This window comes from Schistocerca piceifrons, chromosome 3, assembly GCF_021461385.2.
Source record: "Schistocerca piceifrons isolate TAMUIC-IGC-003096 chromosome 3, iqSchPice1.1, whole genome shotgun sequence".
In the NCBI taxonomy this organism is placed as follows: Eukaryota; Metazoa; Arthropoda; class Insecta; order Orthoptera; family Acrididae; genus Schistocerca; species Schistocerca piceifrons.
Window position 1 is genome coordinate 780401088 of NC_060140.1, and position 24089 is coordinate 780425176.

Consider the following 24089-nt stretch of genomic DNA (forward strand, 5'->3'; position numbering starts at 1 on the left):
AAGAGGTTACTTTAACAAGGCAGTATCTGAATTCATTCCCCATATTTGTATTTGGCAGAGCTATTTCTAATGAACATCCTGGGAGGATATCATAAGCTTTTGATCAAAATGTGTGGGGAGTGGCAATGAATTAGTGTGCTCCAATTTAAATTTGTCAATAAGGAAATAATACACTACAAAATTGTGACCAATTAAACTGACACTGACTATATGACTGCTAAGGCTTACATATATTCTCATCTGCACATATTACTAGGCAATGTATTATCCAGTTACCTCCAAGTTTTATGAATGAAGGTACAGGGGCATTCTTTTTTTTTATTAATAGGGCTAGTTGCAGAAAGGCACAAATCTCTACTCTTTTTAGCATGCACTGTTTGTCATGAATGATATACAGTACAATTATTATAGAAACCACCTTATTTGGATCATTCTTGCTATCTTCAAGAAGCCTTCCTTCAACACGAAGTTCCCACGAAGCTACACTTCCTTCTTCTCCCTCCGATGGGTCCTTGGCAGGGTAGAAAGTATTGGATATGAAGATTCTAAGTTTCCGCTTCTGCTTCATTGGTCTCTTCAATGCTTCCTGTACAAATAAAATTGGCAAAAGATTAGGTATGTAGTAGGCACAGACCATGGCAAAAAAACACTCACTATTTCTAGAGACTTTTTGGAAAGTCTTTTACTGAACCTTGAACCTGACTACTTAACATCAAATCACAATATAATGAAAAGAATAGTTGCTACTCACCATATAGCAGAGATGCTGAGTTGCAGAAAGCACACCAATAAGACTGTCACACAATTAGCTTTCAGCCAACAAGGCCTTTGTCAAAATTAGACAACACACACACACACACACACACACACACACACACACTTGTGCAAACACAACTTGCAAACAACTCACACACACATGACCACACTCTCTGGCAGCTGGAGCCAGACTGTGAGCAGCAGGGCATCATGAGAGAGGCCACTAGGTGGGGGTAAAAAGGAGGCTAGGACAGGGGGAGGGGTTAGCAGGGTAAGGGCTGGGATGGTTAAATGCCACTGGGAGCATACAGAGATGAGCTGGAGAGTGGGACAGCTAGGTGCAGTCAGGAGATTACACAGTGGGTGGGGGAGAGAGGGGAAGTTAGTGGAAAAGGAGAGAAATAAAAAGAATGGGTGTGCTGGTGGAACAGAGGGCTGTGTAGTGCTGGAATGGGAACAGGGAATGGGCTAGATGGTTAAGGACAATGACTAACGAAGATTGTGTGGAGGGTTATGGGAATGTAGGACACATTGCAGGTAGAGTTCCCACCGATGCAATTCAGAAAAGCTGGTGATGGTGGGAAGGATCCAGATTGCACAAGCTGCAAAGCGGTCACTGAAATGAAGGATGTCTTGTTGGGCGGCGTGCTCAGCACCAGTGTGGTCCAGTTGCTTCTTGGCCACAGTTTGTCGGTGGCCATTCATGCAGTCAGCTTATTGGTTGTCATTCCCACGTAGAACGCGTGCAGTGGTTGCAGCTAAGCTTGTAAATCACATGACTGGTTTCACAGGTAGCCCTGCCTTTGATAGGATAGGTGATGTTTGGGAGTGGACTGGAGTCGGCAGTGGTGGATGTATGTGACAGATCTGGCATGTAGGTCTATTACAGGGATATGAGCAATGACGCAAGAGGTTTGGAGCAGGGGCTGTGTAGGGATGGATGAGGATGTAGTGTAGATTCGGTGGGCAGCAGAATACCGCTGTGGGAGAAATAGGAAGGATAGGGGGCAGGACTTCTCATTTCAGGGCACAACGAGAGGTAGTCTAAACACTGGCGAAGAGTGTAATTCAGTTACTCCAGTCCTGGGTGGTACTGTGTCACGAGGGGAACGATCCTTGGTGGACGGATGGTGGGGCTTTGGGAGGTGTTGGGCGACTGGAAAGATAATGCACGGGAGATCTGTTTCTGTACAAGGTTGAAGAGTAATTACCATCTGTAAAGGCCTCAGTGAGACACTATATTTCGAGAGGGACTGCTTGTCACTACAGATGCAACGGCCACAGATTGCTAAGCTGTGTGGAAGCGACTTCTTTGTATGGAATGTGTGGCAGCTATCGAATTGGAGGTATTGCTGGTGGTTGGTAGGTTTGAAATGGATATAGCTACTGATATAGCTATCTCTGAGGTGGAGGGAAACACTGAGGAAGGTGGCTTGATGGATTGAGTAGGACCAGGTGAAGGGACTGGGGCAGACTGTGTCGAGGTTCTGATGGAATGTGGATAGTGTCCTCACCCTCGATCCAGATCATGAAGGTGTCATCAATGAATCTGAACCAGATGAAGGGCTTGGGATTCTGGGTGTTTAGGACGGATTCATATCGATGGTCCATAAATAGGTTGGCACAGGATGGTGCCATGCAGGTGTCCATAGCCGTACCCCGGATTTGTTTGTAGGTAATGCGCAGTAGGCAGTACAGTTGAAGAGGAATGGACACCTCTAAAAAGGGCCACCACAGAAGTTGGGAAGGAAAACATAGGTACAAAGAAGGTAGCTGCGAAGAAACCATGGGTAACAGAAGAAATACTTCAGTTGATTGATGAAAGGAGGAAGTACAAACTTGTTACGGGAAAATCAGGAATACAGAAATACAAGTCGCTGAGGAATGAAATAAATAGAAAGTGCAGGGAAGCTAAGACGAAATGGCTGCAGGAAAAATGTGAACACATCGAAAAAGATACGATTGTCGGAAGGACAGACTCAGCATACAGGAAAGTCAAAACAACCTTTGGTGACATTACAAGCAACGGTGGTAACATTGAGAGTGCAACGGGAATTCCACTGTTAAATGCAGAGGAGAGAGCAGATAGGTGGAAAGAATACATTGAAAGCCTCTAAGAGGGTGAAGATTTGTCTGATGTGATAGAAGAAGAAACAGGAGTCGATTTAGAAGAGATAGGGGATCCAGTATTAGAATCGGAATTTAAAAGAGCTTTGGAGGACTTATGGTCAAATAAGGCAGAAGGGATAGATAACTTTCCATCAGAATTTCTAAAATCATTGGGGGAAGTGGCAACAAAACGACTATTCACGTTGGTGTGTAGAATATACGAGTCTGGTGATATACCATCTGACTTTCGGAAAAGCGTCATCCACACAATTCCGAAGACGGCAAGAGCTGACAAGTGCGAGAATTATCGCACAATCAGCTTAACAGCTCATGCATCGAAGCTGCTTACAAGAATAATATACAGAAGAATGGAAAAGAAAATTGAGAATGCGCTAGGTGACGATCAGTTTGGCTTTAGGAAAAGTAAAGGGACGAGAGAGGCAATTCTGACGTTACGGCTAATAATGGAAGCAAGGCTAAAGAAAAATCAAGACACTTTCATAGGATTTGTCGACCTGGAAAAAGCGTTCGACAATATAAAATGGTGCAAGCTGTTCGAGATTCTGAAAAAAGTAGGGGTAAGCTATAGGGAGAGACGGGTCATATACAATATGTACAACAACTAAGAGGGAATAATAAGAGTGGACGATCAAGCACGAAGTGCTCGTATTAAGAAGGATGTAAGACAAGGCTGTAGCCTTTCGCCCCTACTCTTCAATCTGTACATCGAGGAAGCAATGATGGAAATAAAAGAAAGGTTCAGGAGTGGAATTAAAATACAAGGTGAAAGGATATCGATGATACGATTCACTGATGACATTGCTATCCTGAGTGAAAGTGAAGAAGAATTAAATGATCTGCTGAACGGAATGAACAGTCTAATGAGTACACAGTATGGTTTGAGAGTAAGTCGGAGAAAGACGAAGGTAATGAGAAGTAGTAGAAATGAGAACAGCGAGAAACTTAACATCAGGATTGATGGTCACGAAGTCAATGAAGTTATGGAATTCTGCTACCTAGGCAGTAAAATAACCAATGACGGACGGAGCAAGGAGGACATCAAAAGCAGACTCGCTATGGCAAAAAAGGCATTTCTGGCCAAGAGAAGTCTACTAATATCAAATACCGGCCATAATTTGAGGAAGAAATTTCTGGGGATGTACGTCTGGAGTACAGCATTGTATGGTAGTGAAACATGGACTGTGGGAAAACCGGAACAGAAGAGAATCGAAGCATTTGAGATGTGGTGCTATAGACGAATGTTGAAAATTAGGTGGACTGATAAAGTAAGGAATGAGGAGGTTCTACACAGAATCGGAGAGGAAAGGAATATGTGGAAAACACTGATAAGGAGAAGGGACAGGATGATAGGACATCTGCTAAGACATGAGGGAATGACTTCCATGGTACTAGAGGGAGCTGTAGAGGGTAAAAACTGTAGAGGGAGACAGAGATTGGAATACGCCAAGCAAATAATTGAGGACGTAGGTTGCAAGTGCTACCCTGAGATGAAGAGGTTAGCACAAGAAAGGAATTTGTGGCGGGCCACATCAAACCTGTCAGTAGACTGATGGGAAAAAAAAAAAACTGCCTTCAAAGCAGAAGTAATGGAGGTGAGGATATAGTTGGTCAGGGCAAATAGGAAGGAGGTGGTTGGTTTGGAATCTGTCGGTGCTGGGTAAGGTAGTGTTCAATAGTGGTAAGGCCATGGGCATTAGGGATGTTAGTGTAAACTGAGGTGGCATCTACACTGTATAGTAAAGGGCAGGAACTATGGCGAGTCGGTGAAGAAAATGGTTGATTTCTTTTATATAGGAGAATAGGTTGCGGGTAATTGGCTGCAGGTGTTGGTGTACGAGAGCAGAGATTTTCTCAGTGGCAGCAAAGTAATCGGCCTGGATGTTTGGCTTTATGGACTTCAGGAAGCATGCAGAAAATAAGAGGGGGGGGGGGGGGGGAGGAGAGGAGGGGGGGATGGTAGCAGTGAGGAGAGAGTTGGACTCTGGGGAGAAGTTCTGGGGTGGGCCTAAGGATTTCAGTAGAGACTGGAGATGCTAATGGATTTCTGGAATGGTGCCACAGTGGCAGGGTTTGTAGGTGGATGAATGTGACAGCTGGCAGAATCCTTCGGCCAGGTAATCCTTGTCCTTGCAGTTTAAAATACCTTCCACAGTGGTATTCCACTTCCCACCAAAGGTACACAATATTCTTGTCCATCTCTACACAACCCTGCACCCAAACCTTTGCCTCATTGCTCACATCCCTGTAAAAGACCTAGATGCAAGACCTGCCCCATACATCCACCCATCGCCACCTACTCCATTCCTGTCACAAACATCACCTATCCCATCAAAGGCAGAGCTACCTGTGAAACCAGTCCAGAGATCTATAACTTAAGCTGCAACCACTGTGTAGCATTCTATGTGGGGATGACAACCAACAAGCTGTAAGTCTGCATGAATGGCCACCAAAAAACTGTGGCCAAGAAGCAACTGGACCATCTTGTTGCTGAGCATGCTGCCCAACACGATGTCCTTCATTTCAATGACTGCTTTACAGCCTGTGCAATCTCTATCCATCCCACCAACACCAGCTTTTCTGAATTGCACAGGTGGGAACTATCCCTGTAATGTATCCTACATTCCCATAACCCTCCTGGTCACATCCTTTGCTAGAGATTGTCCTTACCCATCTAGCCCCTTCCCTGTTCCCATTCCAGCACTACACAGCCCTCTATTCCACCAACAGATTCTGTCTTTTTTACTTTTCTACTTTTTAAGTCCCTCCTCTCTCCCCTGCCCTTCATCTGATCTCCTGACTGCATCTAGCTGCCCTACTCTCCACCCTGTCCCTGCACACTCCAAGCAGCACTTTACCATCCCCTAACCCAACCCTGCTATCCCTACTCCTCCCCGACCCAGCCTCCTCCTTACCCCCACTCGGTTGCCTCTCTCACAATGCCCTATTGCTCCAGCTGTCAGAGACTGTAGTCATGGGTGTGTGAGATGTGTTTGCATGGGGTGTGCATGTGTGTATGTTATCTAATTTTGACAAAATCCTTGTTGGCTGAAAGCTAATTGTGTGACAGTCTTTTTGGTGTGTTTTCTGTGACTCAGCATGCTGAGTATAGCAACTACCTTTTACATTACACTGTTACTTTACATCCTGGATTTTCCACTGTTTGATTTTAACATCAAAACAGGATTTTCCAACCATGGGATTGTAGAACTATGTTTCTACAATGCAGTATAATCGTCATACAGGTAAGAATGGAATAAAGAACATTACAAATTTTGATGCTTATGTTATACTAAAATAAGGAAACAGCAGAGTGTGCTAATTTCTCAGACATTTCAAGTAAATTCATGCACTGCATGAACAACACTTAATAGTTTTTGACTAAAATTAATTCTTTAAGAAGAATAGGGAACAAATGACACCTCGAAAGCAAAACATGCAACAGACTAATCACTAACAAAAATAGGGTGTCCCAACAACTCTTGTGATGTTCAGATGAAGTTAACCGCCACCTCATGTTCTGTTATTACCAAGCAACAAACCTAGGAACCAACACAACTAGATACAGATCACAAGTATACACAACATTTATTACCAGATAACCAGAATTAAATTTTTAACAGAACAACGACTAGCTGATCAGATCCGTGTAGTAATCAAAAATAACAGAATACCCCAGTCAGAATTAGAAAACATCAAACAACAAGTACAACAAATACTGGAGCAAAATAATGTGCAATCAGAAGAAGAAGAAAATACAGTAATGGACTCAAACATCCCAGAGCAAACAAACAAAGAACAACACGCATCAATTAAACAGTCAGAGGAAAACGAAATCTTAAGACAGTCACCAGAACAAGCACAAATAGAACACGAAGAGACACACATGTTAGATATAGAAGAAAAATTTCAGCTGACATATACAGAATACAAAGACACAAATACAGACATTAGACCATTCTTGCATAGACCGCCAAATAACCCACAAGTCGAAACAACAATAAAAACTATCAACACAATCATACACAACAAAATAAATGAAAACACAACTATTGAAGAGTTACAACTACTGGTTTATATAGGAGCACTCACTACACTAAATATACACACTAGGCAGAGATCAGAACCAACCAACACACAGAAGAAACCCACAAAACCAGCATGGCGACACAGGCTACAGATCAGAATAGAAAAACTGAGAAAAGACATTGGACAGCTAACACAATTTATAAGAAATGAAATATCAGACAAAAAACGAAAAAGGTTAGGTAAAATCTCACAACAAGAAGCGATAGAGCAATTAGATGAAAAGAAGCAGAAATTACAAGCATTGGCCAAACGATTTAGAAGATACAAAAAAGTGAAAATAGAAGGAAACAAAACCAAACATTCAACACAAACCAAAAGAAATTTTACCAGACAATAGATAACACACACATTAAAATAGACAATCCACCAAACATAACAGACATGGAACACTTCTGGAGCAACATCTGGTCAAACCCGGTACAACATAACAGGCATGCACGGTGGATACAAGCAGAAACAGACACATACAAGATGATACCACAAATGCCTGAAGTGATAATTTTGCAACATGAAGTCACCCAAGGAATTAATTCTACTCACAATTGGAAACCCCCTGGAAAAGATAAAATAGCAAATTTCCAGCTAAAGAAGTTCACCTCAACCCATTCACATCTAACTAAATTATTTAACAGTCACATTGCAGACCCATACACATTCCCTGATACACTTACACAAGGAATAACTTATCTGAAACCTAAAGATCAAGCAGACACAGCAAACTCAGCTAAATATCGCCCCATAACATGCCTACCAACAATATATAAAATATTAACTTCAGTCATTACACAGAAATTAATGACACATACAGCACAGAACAAAATTATAAATGAAGAACAAAAAGGCTGTTGCAAAGGGGCACGAGGATGTAAAGAGCAACTGATAATAGATGCAGAGGTTACATATCAAGCTAAAACTAAACAAAGGTCGCTACACTACACGTACATTGATTACCAAAAAGCTTTTGATAGTGTACCCCACTCATGGTTACTACAAATATTAGAAATATACAAAGTAGATCCTAAAGTGATACAGTTCCTAAACATAGTAATGAAAAATTGGAAAACCACACTTAATATCCAAACAAATTCAAATAATATCACATCACAGCCAATACAGATTAAGTGTGGAATATACCAAGGAGACTAATTAACTCCTTTCTGGTTCTGCCTTGCTCTGAACCCACTATCCAACATGCTAAATAATACAAATTATGGATACAATCTTACTGGAACATACCCACACAAAATCACACATCTGCTATACATGGATGATCTAAAACTACTGGCAGCAACAAATCAACAACTCAATCAATTACTACAGATAACAGAAGTATTCAGCAATGATATAAATATGGCTTTTGGAACAGACAAATGTAAGAAAAATAGCATAGTCAAGAGAAAACACACTAAACAAGAAGATTACATATTGGATAACCACAGCGACTGCATAGAAGCGATGGAAGAAACAGATGCCTATAAATATCTAGGATACAGACAAAAAATAGGAATAGATAATACAAATATTAAAGAAGAACTAAAAGAAAAATATAGACAAAGACTAACAAAAATACTGAAAACAGAATTGACAGCAAGAAACAAGACAAAAGCTATAAATACTTATGCTATACCAATATTGACCTACTCATTTGGAGTAGTGAAATGGAGTAACACAGACATAGAAGCACTCAATACACTTACACGATCACAATGCCACAAATATAGAATACATCACATACATTCAGCAACTGAAAGATTCACATTAAGCAGAAAGGAAGGAGGAAGGGGATTTATCGACATAAAAAACCTACATTATGGACAGGTAGACAATTTAAGAAAATTCTTTCTAGAACGAGCAGAAACTAGCAAAATACACAAAGCAATCACTCATATAAATACATCGGCTACACCATTGCAATTTCATAACCACTTCTACAACCCCTTAGATCACATAACATCAACAGATACGAAGAAAGTAAATTGGAAAAAGAAAACACTACATGGCAAGCACCCATATCATCTAACACAGCCACACATCGATCAAGACGCATCCAACACATGGCTAAGAAAAGGTAATATATACAGTGAGACGGAAGGATTCACGATTGCAATACAGGATCAAACAATAAACACCAGATATTACAGTAAGCATATTATTAAAGATCCCAATAGCACAACAGATAAATGCAGACTTTGCAAACAACAAATATAAACAGTAGATCACATCACAAGCGGGTGTACAATACTAGCAAATACAGAAGACATGACAATGTAGCAACAATAATACATCAACAGCTTGCCTTACAACATAAACTTATAAAACAACATGTTCCCACATACAAGTATGCACCACAAAATGTACTGGAGAACGATGAATACACATTATACTGGAACAGAACCATTATAACAGATAAAACAACACCACATAACAAACCTGACATCATACTCACCAATAAAAAGAAGAAAGTAACACAACTAATTGGAATATCCATACCCAATACAACAAATATACAAAAGAAAACAGGAGAAAAAAATTGAAAAATACATCCAACTGGCTGAGGAAGTCAAGGACATGTGGCATCAGGATAAAGTTGACATTATACCAATTATATTATCAACTACAGGAGTCATACCACACAATATCCACCAGTACATCAATGCAATACAGCTACATCCAAACTTGTATATACAACTACAGAAATATGTAATTATTGACACTTGTTCAATTACCCGAAAGTTCCCAAATGCAATGTAACATGTATCGTACAGTTAAAAGGAAGTCACGCTGATCAAGGTCCGCGTCACCTTCCATTTTTAACCAGAAATAATGTCTGAGACAAGAAAGAAATAATAATAATAATAATAATGAATAGCTCATGGCTTGGATCGCACTATGGAACCGAGATTACCCCAGGGAGACAATCCCCCATTGACCAAGGTCGATGCAAGCAGGCATTTGGATTCTGGGGGAGCTGCCAAAAAAGTGCATAAGGGAAGAGGCGAAGCTCCCAAGAACCTCAAAGAAGATTGAAACTAAAAAGACTTTCAGACTTGGAACCATAAGTGTATAGACAATGACTGAGACTGGTAAACCTAAACATGTAATAGATTATATGAAAGCGAGAAGCATTGGATTATTAGTGATGCAAGAAACAAGATACAATGACGAAGATACAGTGGAGTCAGAAGGTTTCATAATACTGAAAGGGAAATGAGGAGTTAGAGTGGGAACGGAAAGACATGCACCTAGATGCATTGGTATGGGGTTCATAGTAGACAAGAAATAAGAAAATGGCATAACTGAAATGAAGAGCAGGTCAGAAAGGATATCAACACTGACAATTCAAGCAGGGAACAAAGAGTATACAATAATAAATGGACATGCACCTACAAATGACAAGAACACGAAAGACAAGAAAGTGGCAGACAGTTTCTCGGAGGAGCTAGATGATACACTGAGAAACATACCATATAGACATGTAAAGGAAGATTATAATGCAGAGATTTGAAAAGAGAAGCAACGTAAAGGAGTAGTGGGCGAGTACCCTGCACACCAGCTGACAAACAAAAATGGAGAAAGACTAACTGAACTGCGTCGAGAAAACAAACTGAGATTGACGACAACACACTTCAGGGTCGAACCGCGTAAGAAAAAGACATGGGCAAACCAATGTACCCGCCTTGGGGAATTCCAAATTGACCACATAGCAATCAGCTGGACAAACACTAAAGAGATCATGAACACAAAGGTCAGGAAGAACACAAGAATAGAATCGGATCACTGTATTACAGAAGTGAAGTGCCTTTGGATTCCAAACAGGGGCAGACTGCCACAGACGAATAGAAGAACAGAAAACATAAAGGCAGACAGAGACAAATTAAGAGAGAATGGGGGGCATGAACTTGGATGCGGAAAGTACGTAGCGACAGGAAATTCTGGATAAAAATTGGGCGTGGGCCTCGGAGACCTTATAATGTGGAGAGGATATGATGTCGCCAGGTGATGTCGTACCCTTTGTGTGGATAAAAAAAAGACAGCAACAAGGTGTTGGCATCTGGAAAAGGCTGTTCGGATGGCAGACTCGAGGGACACAAGATTATCAGTGGTTGAGTGCTGCTGGCGGAAACCGCCTAGACATGGAGCCAGTAGGCCACGTGACTCCAGGATCCAACCCAACTGCTGACACACCATATGTTCCAGCAGCTTACAAAGAATGTTGGTGCGGCTGATGAGCCGATAGCTATCCACATCAAGCGGGTTTGAGCACCAGAATGATGGTGCTCTCCCACCATTGTGGTGGAAAGATGCCATTGCACCAGATCCGGTCGAAGATGACGAGATGGTGCTTCTAATCAGATGAGATGTTTATTCATCTGACAGTGGATCCAATCCAGCCCAGGAGCTGTGTCAGGGCAATATTCAAGTGCACTGAGGAGCTCCCACTCTGTAAATGGGGCATTATAGAGTTCACTGTGGCGTGTAGTGAACGAGAGGACTTTTCTTTCCATCCACCGTCTGAGGGTGCGAAAGGCTTGGGGGTACTTCTCCGACTCAGAGGCTCAAGCATAGTGCTCGGCGAAGTGCTCGGCAATCACGTTTGTGTCGGTACATAGCACGCCATTGATGGTAACGCCACAGACACATTTTGGGGTCTGGTACCCAAAAAGACGTCTGATCTTCGTCCAGACTTGGGAAGGTGACATATGGCACCAAATGGTTGACACATACCTCTCCCAACACTCCTGTTTCCGTTCGATTTATAAGTTAGTATACATGGGTACAGAGCTGCTTAAAGGCTATCAGATGCTCTAGGGAAGTGTACCGCTTATGTCTCCGTAGAGCTCACCGACGCTCTGTAATTGCCTCAGTGACTTCTGGCGACCACCAAGGGACTGTCTTTCGCCGAGGGATCGCATTTTCTGCCACAGAAACGATTGTGGTAGCCACCTGTTCAACCATCACATCGATGTTACCATGTGGGGGAGAGTCAATGGTGACATCAGAGGTGAAAGTTTCCCAGTCCACCTTGTTTAAAGCCCATCTGTACAGGTGTCTGCAGGCCTGACGCTGGGGGCAGTGACGGGAAGATGGGGGAAGTGGTCACTACCACACAGGTTGTAATGTGCACTCCAGTGGATAGATGAGGCAGGAGAAGTCCTTGGCTGCAAACTGATAAATCAATGGCCGAGTAACTACCTCAAGCCACAATGAATTGTGTGGCAGCCCCAGTATTTAAGAGGCAGAGGTTGAAGTATCGACATCTTTGCCTTGGCCCGTAAGCACGGTGTCACCCCACAAGGGGTTATGGGTGTTAAAATCTCCCAAAAGTAGGAAAAGGTTTAGGGAGTTGATCAATCAGTGCAGGGGTACTGCACCATCTGGAGGAAGATATACATTGCAGACAGTTATTTCCAGTGTTGTACTTATTCTGACAGCCACAGCTTCAAGAGGGGTTTGAAGGGGCACAGTTTCACTACAGACAGGGTTTAGGACAAACGCAAACTCCACCTAACACTCAATTAAAGTCACTACGGTTCCTGTGTTATCCCTTATAGCCACAGAAGGCAGGGGTCTGCATTGCCTGGAACCAAGTTTCATGGAGGGCAATGCAGAAAGCAGGTGTAATGCTTAACAGTTGCCGTAGCTCAGCCAGGCGGGGGGAAAAACCGCCGCAATTCAACTGGAGGATGACGTCATCGTGAGGTTGGGAAGGCATGGAACATTCAATGAGGTAGTTTATGCCTCAGGGTCACCTGTTGCCACCGACTTATTGCCTGAGCAGTGTATGTCCATCGTGTCTGAGGGTCTGGCGAGATCTAGGTCCTCAGTGAATGCCAGAATCTCCACCTTACCCCAAGATGCGGAGCCTGTAGGTAGCAGTGGTGGGGGTGCCACCGCAAGTTCCTTGTTCTTGGTGGTCTTCTTTTTCGATTTCTTGTGCTGTTCCTTGGGTTCCCTGGCTAGGAGGACTTCACTGTTTCAGTCTCCGAGACTGAGGATGAGCGTGAAGCCCTACGATCAGCTGCTTTTGGGCTCTTCAGCCGATGGTGGGTGTCATCTGTCCCATTAGCAGAAACCTGGGAAGGGAGTGACCCTAGGGGACCCTTCCTTGCGAGAGGAGTTGAAGAAGCCTTGTGCTTCTCTGGCTCAGAAGTGGGGACTGAAATCCCCGATGGTTGGGGGGCGGGGGGTGTTGCTCCCGAAGTAGGCTGTGCGGGAGCAACAGGGAGGGAAGTAACCCCCTACCATCAAGGGGGCAGGTGTAGTCTCCCGGTTCTGAGGGGTGACAGGAATTTGAAGAACTGATGGGATGACAACTGTTCTTGTAGGTGACAGGAATTTGAGGAACTGATGGGATGACAACTGTTCTTGTAGCAGCGGCGTGTGAGGTCATAGCCACAGGATGCAGGAGCTCATATTTTCTCTTAGCCTCAGTGTAGGTCAGTCGGTCCAGGGTCTTATATTCCATGATTTTCCTCTCTTTCTGTAAAATCCTACAGTCTGGCAAGCAAGGTGAATGATGATCTCCGGACACGAATGAGAGGTGGGGCACATGGAGTATTGGGATGCGATGGATGTCCACAATCTTGACAGGTGGGGCTAGAAGTACAGCAGAAAGACATATGGCTGAACTTCCAGCACTTAAAGCACTGCATCAGGGGAGGGATATACAGCTTGACATCACAGCGGTAGACCATCACCTTGACCTTCTCGGGCGACGTGTCACCCTAGAAGGCCTAGATGAAAGCATCGGTGGCAACCTGGTTATCCCTCAGACCCTGATGGATGCACCGGATGAAATGAACACCTCACTGTTCTAAACTGGCGTGCAGCTTGTTGTCAGACTGCAAAAGAAGGTCCCAGTGGAACATAATATCCTGGATCATATTTAAGCTTTTATGATGCGTGATGGTAACAGAAACAACCCCCCAATGTGCCCTTGACTGGGCAGAGGATGCTGTTTTTCTTCAAAACTGACCGAGAGTGCATTTTGGACAAGCCCACCACCTCCCAAAAGTTGCCCTCCCCATGTTCCACAAGAAACTGAGGCTTCATGGACATGAAAGATGTCCCATCAACTCTTGTACATACAAGGTACCGGGATGAATAAGCTTCACTACCATCCTTAGCCTAGCATTCCTCCCATGGTGTGGCCAGGGAGGGGAACCACTTGAGGTCATATTTCGTAGCATTTAAGTTAGACTTTGACTGCTTAGAGACTGCTGGTGGTGGACCATCAGCAAGAAATGACGTACTATGCTTCATGGTGTGTCATCCACCCTGATGCCACCCACTCCGACCAGAGGCCCTCCCTACAGACGCCAACCAGCCGCAGCAAAGGCCACCTGGCAGAATGGCTATTGTCGGGAGCCCCGATGCCCCGTGGAGATGGGCATCTACTCCTTGGCATACGTGAGGAGTTAACAGTGCAGGCATCAGCAGAGTAATCCCTGTGTTGTCAGGGGGCTACAACCAACAGGGTACATGGCTGCCCCACCACACCCTGTCCTGGATGTGAGGTGCAAAGAAGTCCACGGTCATCGCCGGCACAGAAAGGTGACACTGCATAGTGCATCGTGGAAAAGACACCCAGGAAGGTGTTCTTGCCCAAGAGATGGAGAATGGGCGGGACTGTAATGTGACGATGAGAAAGTCTGCTAAAGATCTCAATGCACAATGGACACGATGCACCATGTAAGGCGCCCTTTCCCAATTGGCTCGCTCTTCAGGAAAATTTTGAAAAATGGAGGTCACATCCTTCAGGGGACCATCACATAAAGTCCGAAACATGTGGACTCCTTTTAGTCACTTCTTATGACAGGCAGGAATACCTCGGGCCTATTCTAACCCCCAGACCTGCAGGGGGGGGGGGGGGGAAGCTTCTTTCACAGATTTAACATGCTACATGTTTTGTACTTTTATTTCTACATGAACAAATTTAAAAAAACTGAGAATTAATGTAATTATGCCTTGATATCAGTTGTTTATGTTGTAAAATGGACAGGGACTTATCTTGCCTGAAAGTATACAAAACTGGAATCTGACTAGTCCTGTAGTTATTTCTGAAATCTAAGGAAAATACATTTAATATTAGGATAACATCAATAGTATAAAATGGTTCCTAGGCACGAAGTCATCCGTACGCAGGTATGTATTATTAACAAGAATTTAATACAATGTATTTATGCTGCTAAATTAAATCAGCTGCCTAAAAATTCAAACTTTTAGAGCAAATGTGCTGACAGACTAATTCTGAAACAGGGGGAGAGGCAGCACTTTAAGAATCTATTAGACGCAGATTATTATGGCCACAGAGATGATGCTGTGGTTACACAAATGATTACTGCAGTAAGAGCCTGCTGAGTTGAGCATATTTTATAGCAAGATGATGCAATTGCAGGAAGGCAAGAGCGATACTCCACACGTTTGCCATAACTAATACCTGCTGCTTTATAGCCCTGTTTTTGGACATCCAAGGTTGGGAGATGGGAATCCTCTTGGAAACCGCACTTCCTCTCATCTGTTCACCTTCAAAACCCTGCAACCTGGAGAGAGAGAGAGAGAGAGAGAGAGAGAGAGAGAGAGAGAGAGAGAGATACTTGTGACTATGAACTCAGCTTTGATCTACAGGGTGGTCCAAATGAAGTTTCAGATGAGATTATCTCGAAAACTATACATCGGGTAAAAATAGTGGGTAAGACTAGTTCGTAAGCTCATAGAGGGACATCAAATGATACTACACGTGACCTCCAGCCCCCGCCCCCTTGGGTGGGGTGGGGGCAACTTTTAAATCTTAAATGGAAACACCCATTTTTTATTGTAGATTCGGATTCTCCATAAAAAATGATCAAGTTTTGTCTGAAACATTTTTTTAAACCATTGGCAAATGGCACTGAAATCGAGAAAGAAGTAAAATTGGGGAAGAACTCAGATTTATTTAGAATTATCCGAGAAAGAGTCATCAAATCAATAAAAAAACCTGCACCAATTCTTTTGTTATGCCAAATTAAGCTATTTTTGTACAAAATGTATTGTATCCTACTTTTAGCGTTACCCAGGAACGACGACATGGACGTAGTAGAATGATGTGCCCATAGGGTGCTTCATTAGTGAGAGTCCCCTTACCTCTCACAATTTGGGGTGCTTAATTAATGAAATTAGCCATGAAGTAATTGTTCAAAATCATCCCAATTTGCTTCAATGCACAAAAGTCAATTGCCTGTGAAAGTTGTCCACAGTTTTGAGCAGCACATCCCATGGTATGGCTGCACATGCTCTTCGAATGTGTTGCCCCATATTGTTTCTGGTTGTGGGGTGTCTTTCATAAAGAATATTTTTTAAATAACCCCACAAGAAAAAAATCAGGAGATATTAGGTCTGGTGAACGCAGAGACCACTGAATTGGTACGCCGCGTCCTATCCCCCGACCAGGGTACTGTAAATTTAAAACGTTCTGCACATTTTTAGCATAATAGGGAACTGCTCCGTCCTGTTGGAACCATATTCGTTGCCTAGTTTCTAAATCAACATCTTCGATTAGCTCCAACAAATCATCGGGGAGAAGTTGTAAATAAAATTCCCCAGTAACATTTCGGTCAAAAAATTATGGTCCTATCAAGGAACTATTTAAAACTCCACACCAGACCATTAACTACCATTTGTGTTGATTGTCAACGGGTCTGTGCCAGTGTGGATTGACAGGGGGGCCAACACTGCAGTTGTCCTACAACTAAGGCCACCAACAACATTCTGTCCACCAACAAAGACAGTGGCAACAGTTAGTAAGTTGACTACCTGTTTCTTCTTTAGCGCCCAAAAACTATTGGTCACATGAGCACATCACATGTTGTGTACGAGCTGGCAACACCACTCCCCACCTCTGCCATCTGACAATCACAAAGGAATTTTAATCTGAGCATACCAAAGATTCATCTGTGACTGTAAGATGACTCCTATATTAAGCTCTTACACCGTGAAAACACTGACATCAGGTCTGTTAATGTAAGATGACCCTATATTTTTCAACTGATGAACCTGATGGGAAAACCACCTCTTATAGTCTGGTAAATACAGTATTTATGAATATATTCAGTTTTTTTACTGCACTATTAACCACTGATACAGCAGACAGTAATTATGACATGGAGGTAAGACAACTTTACGATTCCTGGTTGGTGGAACTGAAACCTCACTCTTCCCATGTCCTCTTCTGTTTGTTATAAATAAACTGGAAGCAGTCTTGATCACATAAATTTTTTTAATGTGGTGACCGGTTTCGATCTTATTAGAAGATCATCTTCAGACCATAGATGTCAGCCGGAGGCAGTGGAACATGGCAACCCTGTTGCCTGTGACTGCATGAGTACTAGTGAGACGGTCTTATAATAAGATCAAAACTGGTCACCACATTAAAAAATTTATCCAATCAAGACTGTTTCCAGTTATTTATAATAATTATAGGTCACCATTTCCTATAATAAGAACTATGATCTTTAAAATATTATGTTTGTTATTCTGAAAAATTGGATGTTTTGCTTTGGTAGATGCTATTTGGCAAAATTTACCTGTTTTTTTCAGTGTAACAATAACGTGTGTTGATTTGACTTTGCCAGCAATCCTCCTTATTGACTCCTTCCAATCTTTATTACTAACTAACTAAACCACTTCATGGCTCAAGGTTCTGGTTCTAGTCATTCATTGTAGGCACTGATGACAACAGTAATTCTCACTTTGCTCTTTGCTATCATGATTATGATTAGTACTGCTCAGTTTTGTCCTGAGTTTGTTTTTCCAGTATTGGTATTTGCTTTTCAATGGTAACAGGTGCACTGATGAAGATTGGTACAAAAGTGTTATGCCGAATTGTTTGTGCAGTGACAGCAACCACATCACAGTACTTTTGCATCTGTATGTATGGGTCCTTGAATGTTTTGGTTGTTGCTTAATACGGACTTTTTCACAGTTGTGGGGGGATTTTCAAAGACAAAGGTAACTGGGGTGACAAACTGAATAAATCATAATTGCATTATTATTTTGTACCAAGCCACTGAAAGCCAAGGGACACACTCAGAAAACTTCCTTGGACAGTCCTCATTTTTTTATGGTGAAGTTCAAATTTATCCTCTACATTCAGCAATCAAAAATTTATGTCATTTCTTTCCAACCTTTTAAAAATGAAACCATAACATAAATATTTCATGTAATTATCATGCACAACTTAATGCTGACCATACTTGACACTGCATCCTCTTCATATTACTAGTTTTGGCCAAAATAAACATACCTGGATGTCTAATCTCTTTCTCATTATTGTCGAATCCAATTTTCGTTCAAAAGCCAACAGATCCATATAGGCTTGAGATTCAGGGACAAGATCTCTAACTTTCTGTGGAAGAATCTTATCGGCAAGTTTCTTCTTTTTCTTGCCTGTTGTGTGGGGAAAGTCTCTGGAAAGCAATTGAAACACCATAAGAGAACACTAATAAGTTACAAGAAACTAAGTTTTATTTAGACCACTAAATACAGCGTTTTAGCTCTAAATATTAGTGGTAATATAATGGACCAACCAAACAACCACTGTTCTTAATAGCAAAAACACTGAATTAATCATAATGTTGTACCAACCTCTACACATATCAACTGCTGTGATCATGCGCATTAGTTCTGTTTGTGCCATCCAGAGATGCATTTGTGGTGCGAGTTGAGCGACTTTGTGGTGACAAATGAATGGTGTCAGCCACTACGCTTGCGTCCACCACTTGGAGCTCTGTGCTAATGTTAACTACATACTGCTTAGAGTTTTAACTCTGACTTCATGTTTATTTTGTGTTCTTCTGTTTGTGTCTCGACAAGTCGCCTGTATCAACCGATTTTTTTCCCGTTCTGTTTTCGAGTTAATAAAACTACTGAAGCCTATTCTCAGTGTGTGACTATGTACTATCTATTATTCCCATCAATGTAAAACAGAAAGCGCAAATCTACGAGTTCCAGACTGTTCTTATTTTACTCCATTAATTTTGAGTTCTTCGATTCCTATCAAACAATCTTATTTTATGTTCAAAAATTACTCCCTACAAGGCAATTTGCTTTTTCAGTTGTGAGGTGTACATGTTCTATTTAGTTTGTTTTGTATTACTGCACCACCATCCAGCATGTGGCAGAGTGTATTTATGGCACCACTATCATTTCTCCCTTTCCTGATCCATTTGTCAATCATGTGTGGGAAGAATGACTCTCAGTAAGTCTCTGTATAGGCTTCAATTTCTTTTACTTTTCCTATTGTGGTCATTTCATGAGGTGAGTGGTAAGAAGTAAACTACTGTCTCCCTCTTCTTGTAAAGCCTGTTCTTGGTATTTTAACAGTAAATCTCTCCTTGAGATGAAAAATGCCACCACCCTGGAGTTTGATGAGCATCTAAGTAACACTGTTGCACTTACTAATAGTGATAAAATGCATCTCTCTTCTTTGGACCCTTTCTATCTCTTCTATTAATCCTACCTGATAAGTATAGCTGGGCAACATTAATCAAAAAGTTAGCTTTGATAATCATTAATCTGTTACTAAAAAAGTTAACTTCGTTAAACATTACAGCACCACTTTATAGGAGATTTATCGGAAGTCAATCATTAATCATAATAGTAAACTTCTTGTCATGGGTGTTCTTAAATGAGTAAGTGAATCAAACGCATTACCAATGCATAAATGAAAGTGTATTGGTTGCAGAAGTTTAGGTAGGACATTGAAAATAAATAGAAAACAGCTTGATGATTTAGTTTTATAATCATTTAGTTATCAATGCTAAATTGCAAGAGAATCAACATACAAGGAAACTGGGCACTATCTGATATAAAATGCTTATTTTCCTTCATGAACATCAATATCTTAAAATTTTCAACTGAGAATGTCTTTGCCCACAGAAAAAAAAGGTCATTCGACTGCAGCACTCAAGGATGTAGGGGGTATTATATTTCATAAATAAATTCACTGAAACCTGTTTCCCTAGAAATATTGCACTGTTTAATGATTCTTCTGATTTCATATTCAGCCACATTCTGACTATGTTTTGGGCTTTACTTTTTACAGATGTGTTGGTTCTAGGCTTCTCTTTAGAGTGAGTAACAGACATTAAAAACTATTCCTCTTCGTTGTTGCTGCTTCTGCCACTGCTGTTTACAGTATCTCTGTCTTTTGAACTTTTGGTGGTTCCATGCCTTAAAGCCTCTTCTACAACTTTTTCCCTTTGTTTTCTTACTACTTCCACTTGACTGTTGTCGCACATTTCCAGCCATTTCAACCAAAACTTTGGATGAAATGTTGCAGTCAATGCATTAACTAAAAGCAGTACTTGACGTGAACTCAGTAAACAAGCAACAATAAGCAGCTAGTTATTCTAGCCTGCACTTGACTGTTTACACCAGTCATGTGCACCCTGATGTAGCCACACACCTACAAGACAAACTTGTCAGAACACAATTCCCGCAGGCAGCACGACATCGTTTTAGTCATAAGTAGTAGATACCTGATTAATGATAAACGCAGTCAGAGAAAGTTAATGAAGTTACAGAGTGTGTTAATGTTTTTTGAAAGTAACTTAAAAGTTAATCCATTACTCGAAAAGTTGACTTTGTAAATTAACAACTAGCAGTCTTGTGCCAAGCTATGCCGATAAGGGTTCCAGACTGTCAAAATATACCAAGAACCAGTTGAACAAGTATTCTGTAGTCATCTCTTTCAAGCAACAGTTACATTTACTTTGGGTTCTTCCAATAAAATTCATCCTGACACTTTTGCTTTCTTACAAGTGGTTTCATGTGGCACTACCACTTTAGGCCACTCCGGACAATTACTCCTATATACCTTAAGTCGTACTGGTTCCAGTGATTTATAACCAAATGCATAAATGAACAGTAATGGATATATCTACCTGTTTAAGAGCAATATGTTATGTTTATTAATGTTCAGGTCAACAGCCAGTCCCCTAAACCAATTGTTCATCCTGCATTTTTCTACAACCTTCTGGTTTAACAACTGTCCCATTTACAACTGCATACTCCACAAATAACACAACAGAGCTCTGAAATGGAGGAAAGGTGAAACCTTACGATTTAACATCCTGCTGATGACAAGATCATTTGAATAAGAACATGATTGTTTTGTCCTTTTTAAGGGAAACACAAAGGCATTTGCCTTAATCAATTCAAATCTAGATGGCTGGATGGGAATTTCACCTGCTCTCCTTCAAAATATGAGTCCAGTATCTTACCAGTACACTACTTTACTTAGTGAAGGGATTTACAATGTCATTCGCCAGGTCATTTTAATATATGATGAACATTAATGACACTATAATACTCTCTTAAGGTGCTTTCACAAGCTAGGGTTTTATACCTACAATTTAGTCCCATTAACAAAATGTTGATGTTCTATTTGCTGGGAAGTCCTGAATATATCCACAAAGCTGGCCCAATATTCAGTAAACTTGCATTTTTTTTTTCCACTACCAGACAGTGTGGAACTCCATTGAGTGCCTTCAGGAAGTCAAAGAATGTGGTATCAACCTGGATGGTGGTATCTACAGCCCTCAGGATCTCTCAGACCAACAAACCAAGCCAAGTTTCGTGAGATCCTGTTTGCATAATCCAAGTTCATTCTTCAAGTGGCCTGTTTCAGACTATATGTACCTGGCACGCCAACGTCTGAGGGCTTCTCCGCGGTCATTTCTGGTGCGGTTCTCCTCTTGCTACCTGCGACGGTCGTTTGCTGCAGTACGGGAAGCCAGGATCCGTTTACCTTTAGGCTTTCCTCTTTCTTGTTCAAACTGTTCGTGTGTTTTTGTATTTCTACAGCTTCTCTGAACAAGTGAGTGTGATAGTGCTTCTCTACAGCCAGAACTTCCCTGTCAGCGAATTTTATTACGTGGTCGGTCTCATTCAGTGCGTGCTCTGCCACAGCCGATTTCTCCACCTGCCCCAACCTGCAATGTCGCTTATGCTCTTTGATCCTGGTGTTAATGGATCGTCCAGTCATTCCGACATAAACTTTTCCGCATGTGCATGGTATACGGTATATTCTCGACATTGAAAGTGGGTCTCTTTTCTCCTTCGGTGGGTCTCTTTTCTCCTTCGCCGATCTAAGACACCCTTTGATCTTCCTTGTCGGTTTGAAAATCGTCTTTACGCCATGTTTGCGCAATATACAGCCGATTCTGTCTGTCACTCTGAGACCCACTTTCAATGTTGGGAATATACCGTATACCATGCACATGCGGAAAAGTTTATGTCGAAATGACTGGACAATCCATTAACCCCAGGATCAAAGAGCATAAGCGACATTGCAGGTTGGGGCAGGTGGAGAAATCGGCCGTGGCAGAGCACGCACTGAATGAGACTGACCGCATAATAAAATTCTCCGACACGGAAGTTCTGGCTGTAGAGAAGCACTATCACACGCGCTTGTTCAGAGAAGCTGTAGAAATACAAAAACACGCGAACAGTTTGAACAAGAAAGAGGAAAGCCTAAAGGTAAACAGATCCTGGCTTCCCATACTGCAGTGAATGACCGTCGCACGTAGCAAGAGGAGAACCGCACAGGAAATGACCGTCGAGAAGACCTTGGACGTTAGCGCGCCAGGTATATATAGTCTGCGGCCGCGAGCTCGGCTCCAGTTCACCACAGGCAATGGAGGGTGACGCTTTGACAATGCCAGCCACTCGTGCTGGCGAAATGTCAGAAAAATCATTAGATGAACCCGAGACAGAAGCCAATAGGCAGTTTGTCAGTATAAAATGTGTTGCATAATGCTGAAACAGGCTGACATAGGCCTATAAGTGCATCCGTCCGATAACCCACTTTGAATACGGGAAAAATCTGCACCCTTTTCCAATTATGCAAATGTCTTCATTGCTCCAATCATTTATAATATACTTCTGCTAGAATGAGAGAAAGTTCTTTCATATAATTTGTACAAAATTAAACACAAATCTCACCACGACCAGTTGTCTCATTTGTTGAACGATTTTAGCAAATTCTGTTATTTCCCAATCACTTATCCCGACAGCTGCCATTTTAGCATTGATATCATGACTGACCTTCCTCAGTGAACCCATTTTTGGAAGACAGAATTTTGTACTTCAATTTTCTGTCTTGCCCTTTATTTCAGTATCAGAATTATTTTGTGATCAAATAGGTGACTGATTCATTCACTAATTTTACACGAGATAAAAACTTTCTAGGATTTTTCCATCAGACTGGCACAAAAATTTCCTTTCAACTACATTTCTCACATTACTCTACTTAAGCCCATTTTGGATTCCACAGATATGCAATACCCTTTAGTCCTAGAATGGTAAAACTGAGATATTTGCACAAGAACTTTGAGAAGTTTAGCAAGTAGGAGAGGTACTGTCAGAAGTGATGCTGTGAGGGCAGGTTCAGGCCTGTGTCCCAGTTCAGCACAAGTAAAGAGTACAGTACAATGCTATTGAATGTTTTCTATTTGCATTACATAGCTTCACTTGAATGTTTGCAATTGTTTCCTGTCAATCTCTTCATACCTTAATTAACATATGCTCCCACAAGCATAGCTGTGGATGCTATAACAGCTACAGGATAAAAATCATACTGGTCAGTGATTAAAGTACTCTGTGAAAAGTGAGTTGCTCCCTGTTATGTTTAATGCCTACAGTAATTCTGTAATGTATTTACTCACAATAGAGTTATCACATACTTACTAGTGGCATAGCAACAAACTCACCCTCATCACATATCAGGCATTGGTTAGAATGTGGGGCAGTAGTTGTACTATTAACATGAATGAAGGTATACCGAAGAATCAATTTAATCTAATGGTATAGGGGGATCATTTATCATGTAAATTTAGACAGAGGGTGTCTGCAGTGGTTTGACCTGATGCCAATCTATCAGTGACACTGGTAGATTGGCATCAGGTCAAACCACTGCAGAGTTGGTCTGGCAGTTATATCTGTGTTCTATTGTAGTTCATAGACAAAGATAACAATTCTTAAACACAGATCTGGCAACCATAGGTTTAGCCAAGAATGGAGAAGACCTATAATGTGTGCCAATGAGGTAATTTACTGCTATGAACTAGGAAATATGA

At 41.7% G+C, this 24089-nt stretch overlaps 1 protein-coding gene across 3 annotated transcripts in view; it reads right to left on the reverse strand.

Moving 5' to 3' along the window:
- Window positions 1-24089, reverse strand: part of LOC124788903 (brahma-associated protein of 60 kDa) — a 59346-nt gene that overhangs the window by 28112 nt on the left and 7145 nt on the right. For all 3 annotated transcript variants that reach the window (XM_047256183.1, XM_047256184.1, XM_047256185.1), the window contains exons 3-4: window positions 18254-18416; window positions 419-586 (exon numbers count right to left, since the gene is read on the reverse strand). In XM_047256183.1, coding sequence (XP_047112139.1) covers window positions 419-586; window positions 18254-18416 — 331 coding nt within the window. The remainder of the gene's footprint in view (window positions 1-418; window positions 587-18253; window positions 18417-24089) is intronic.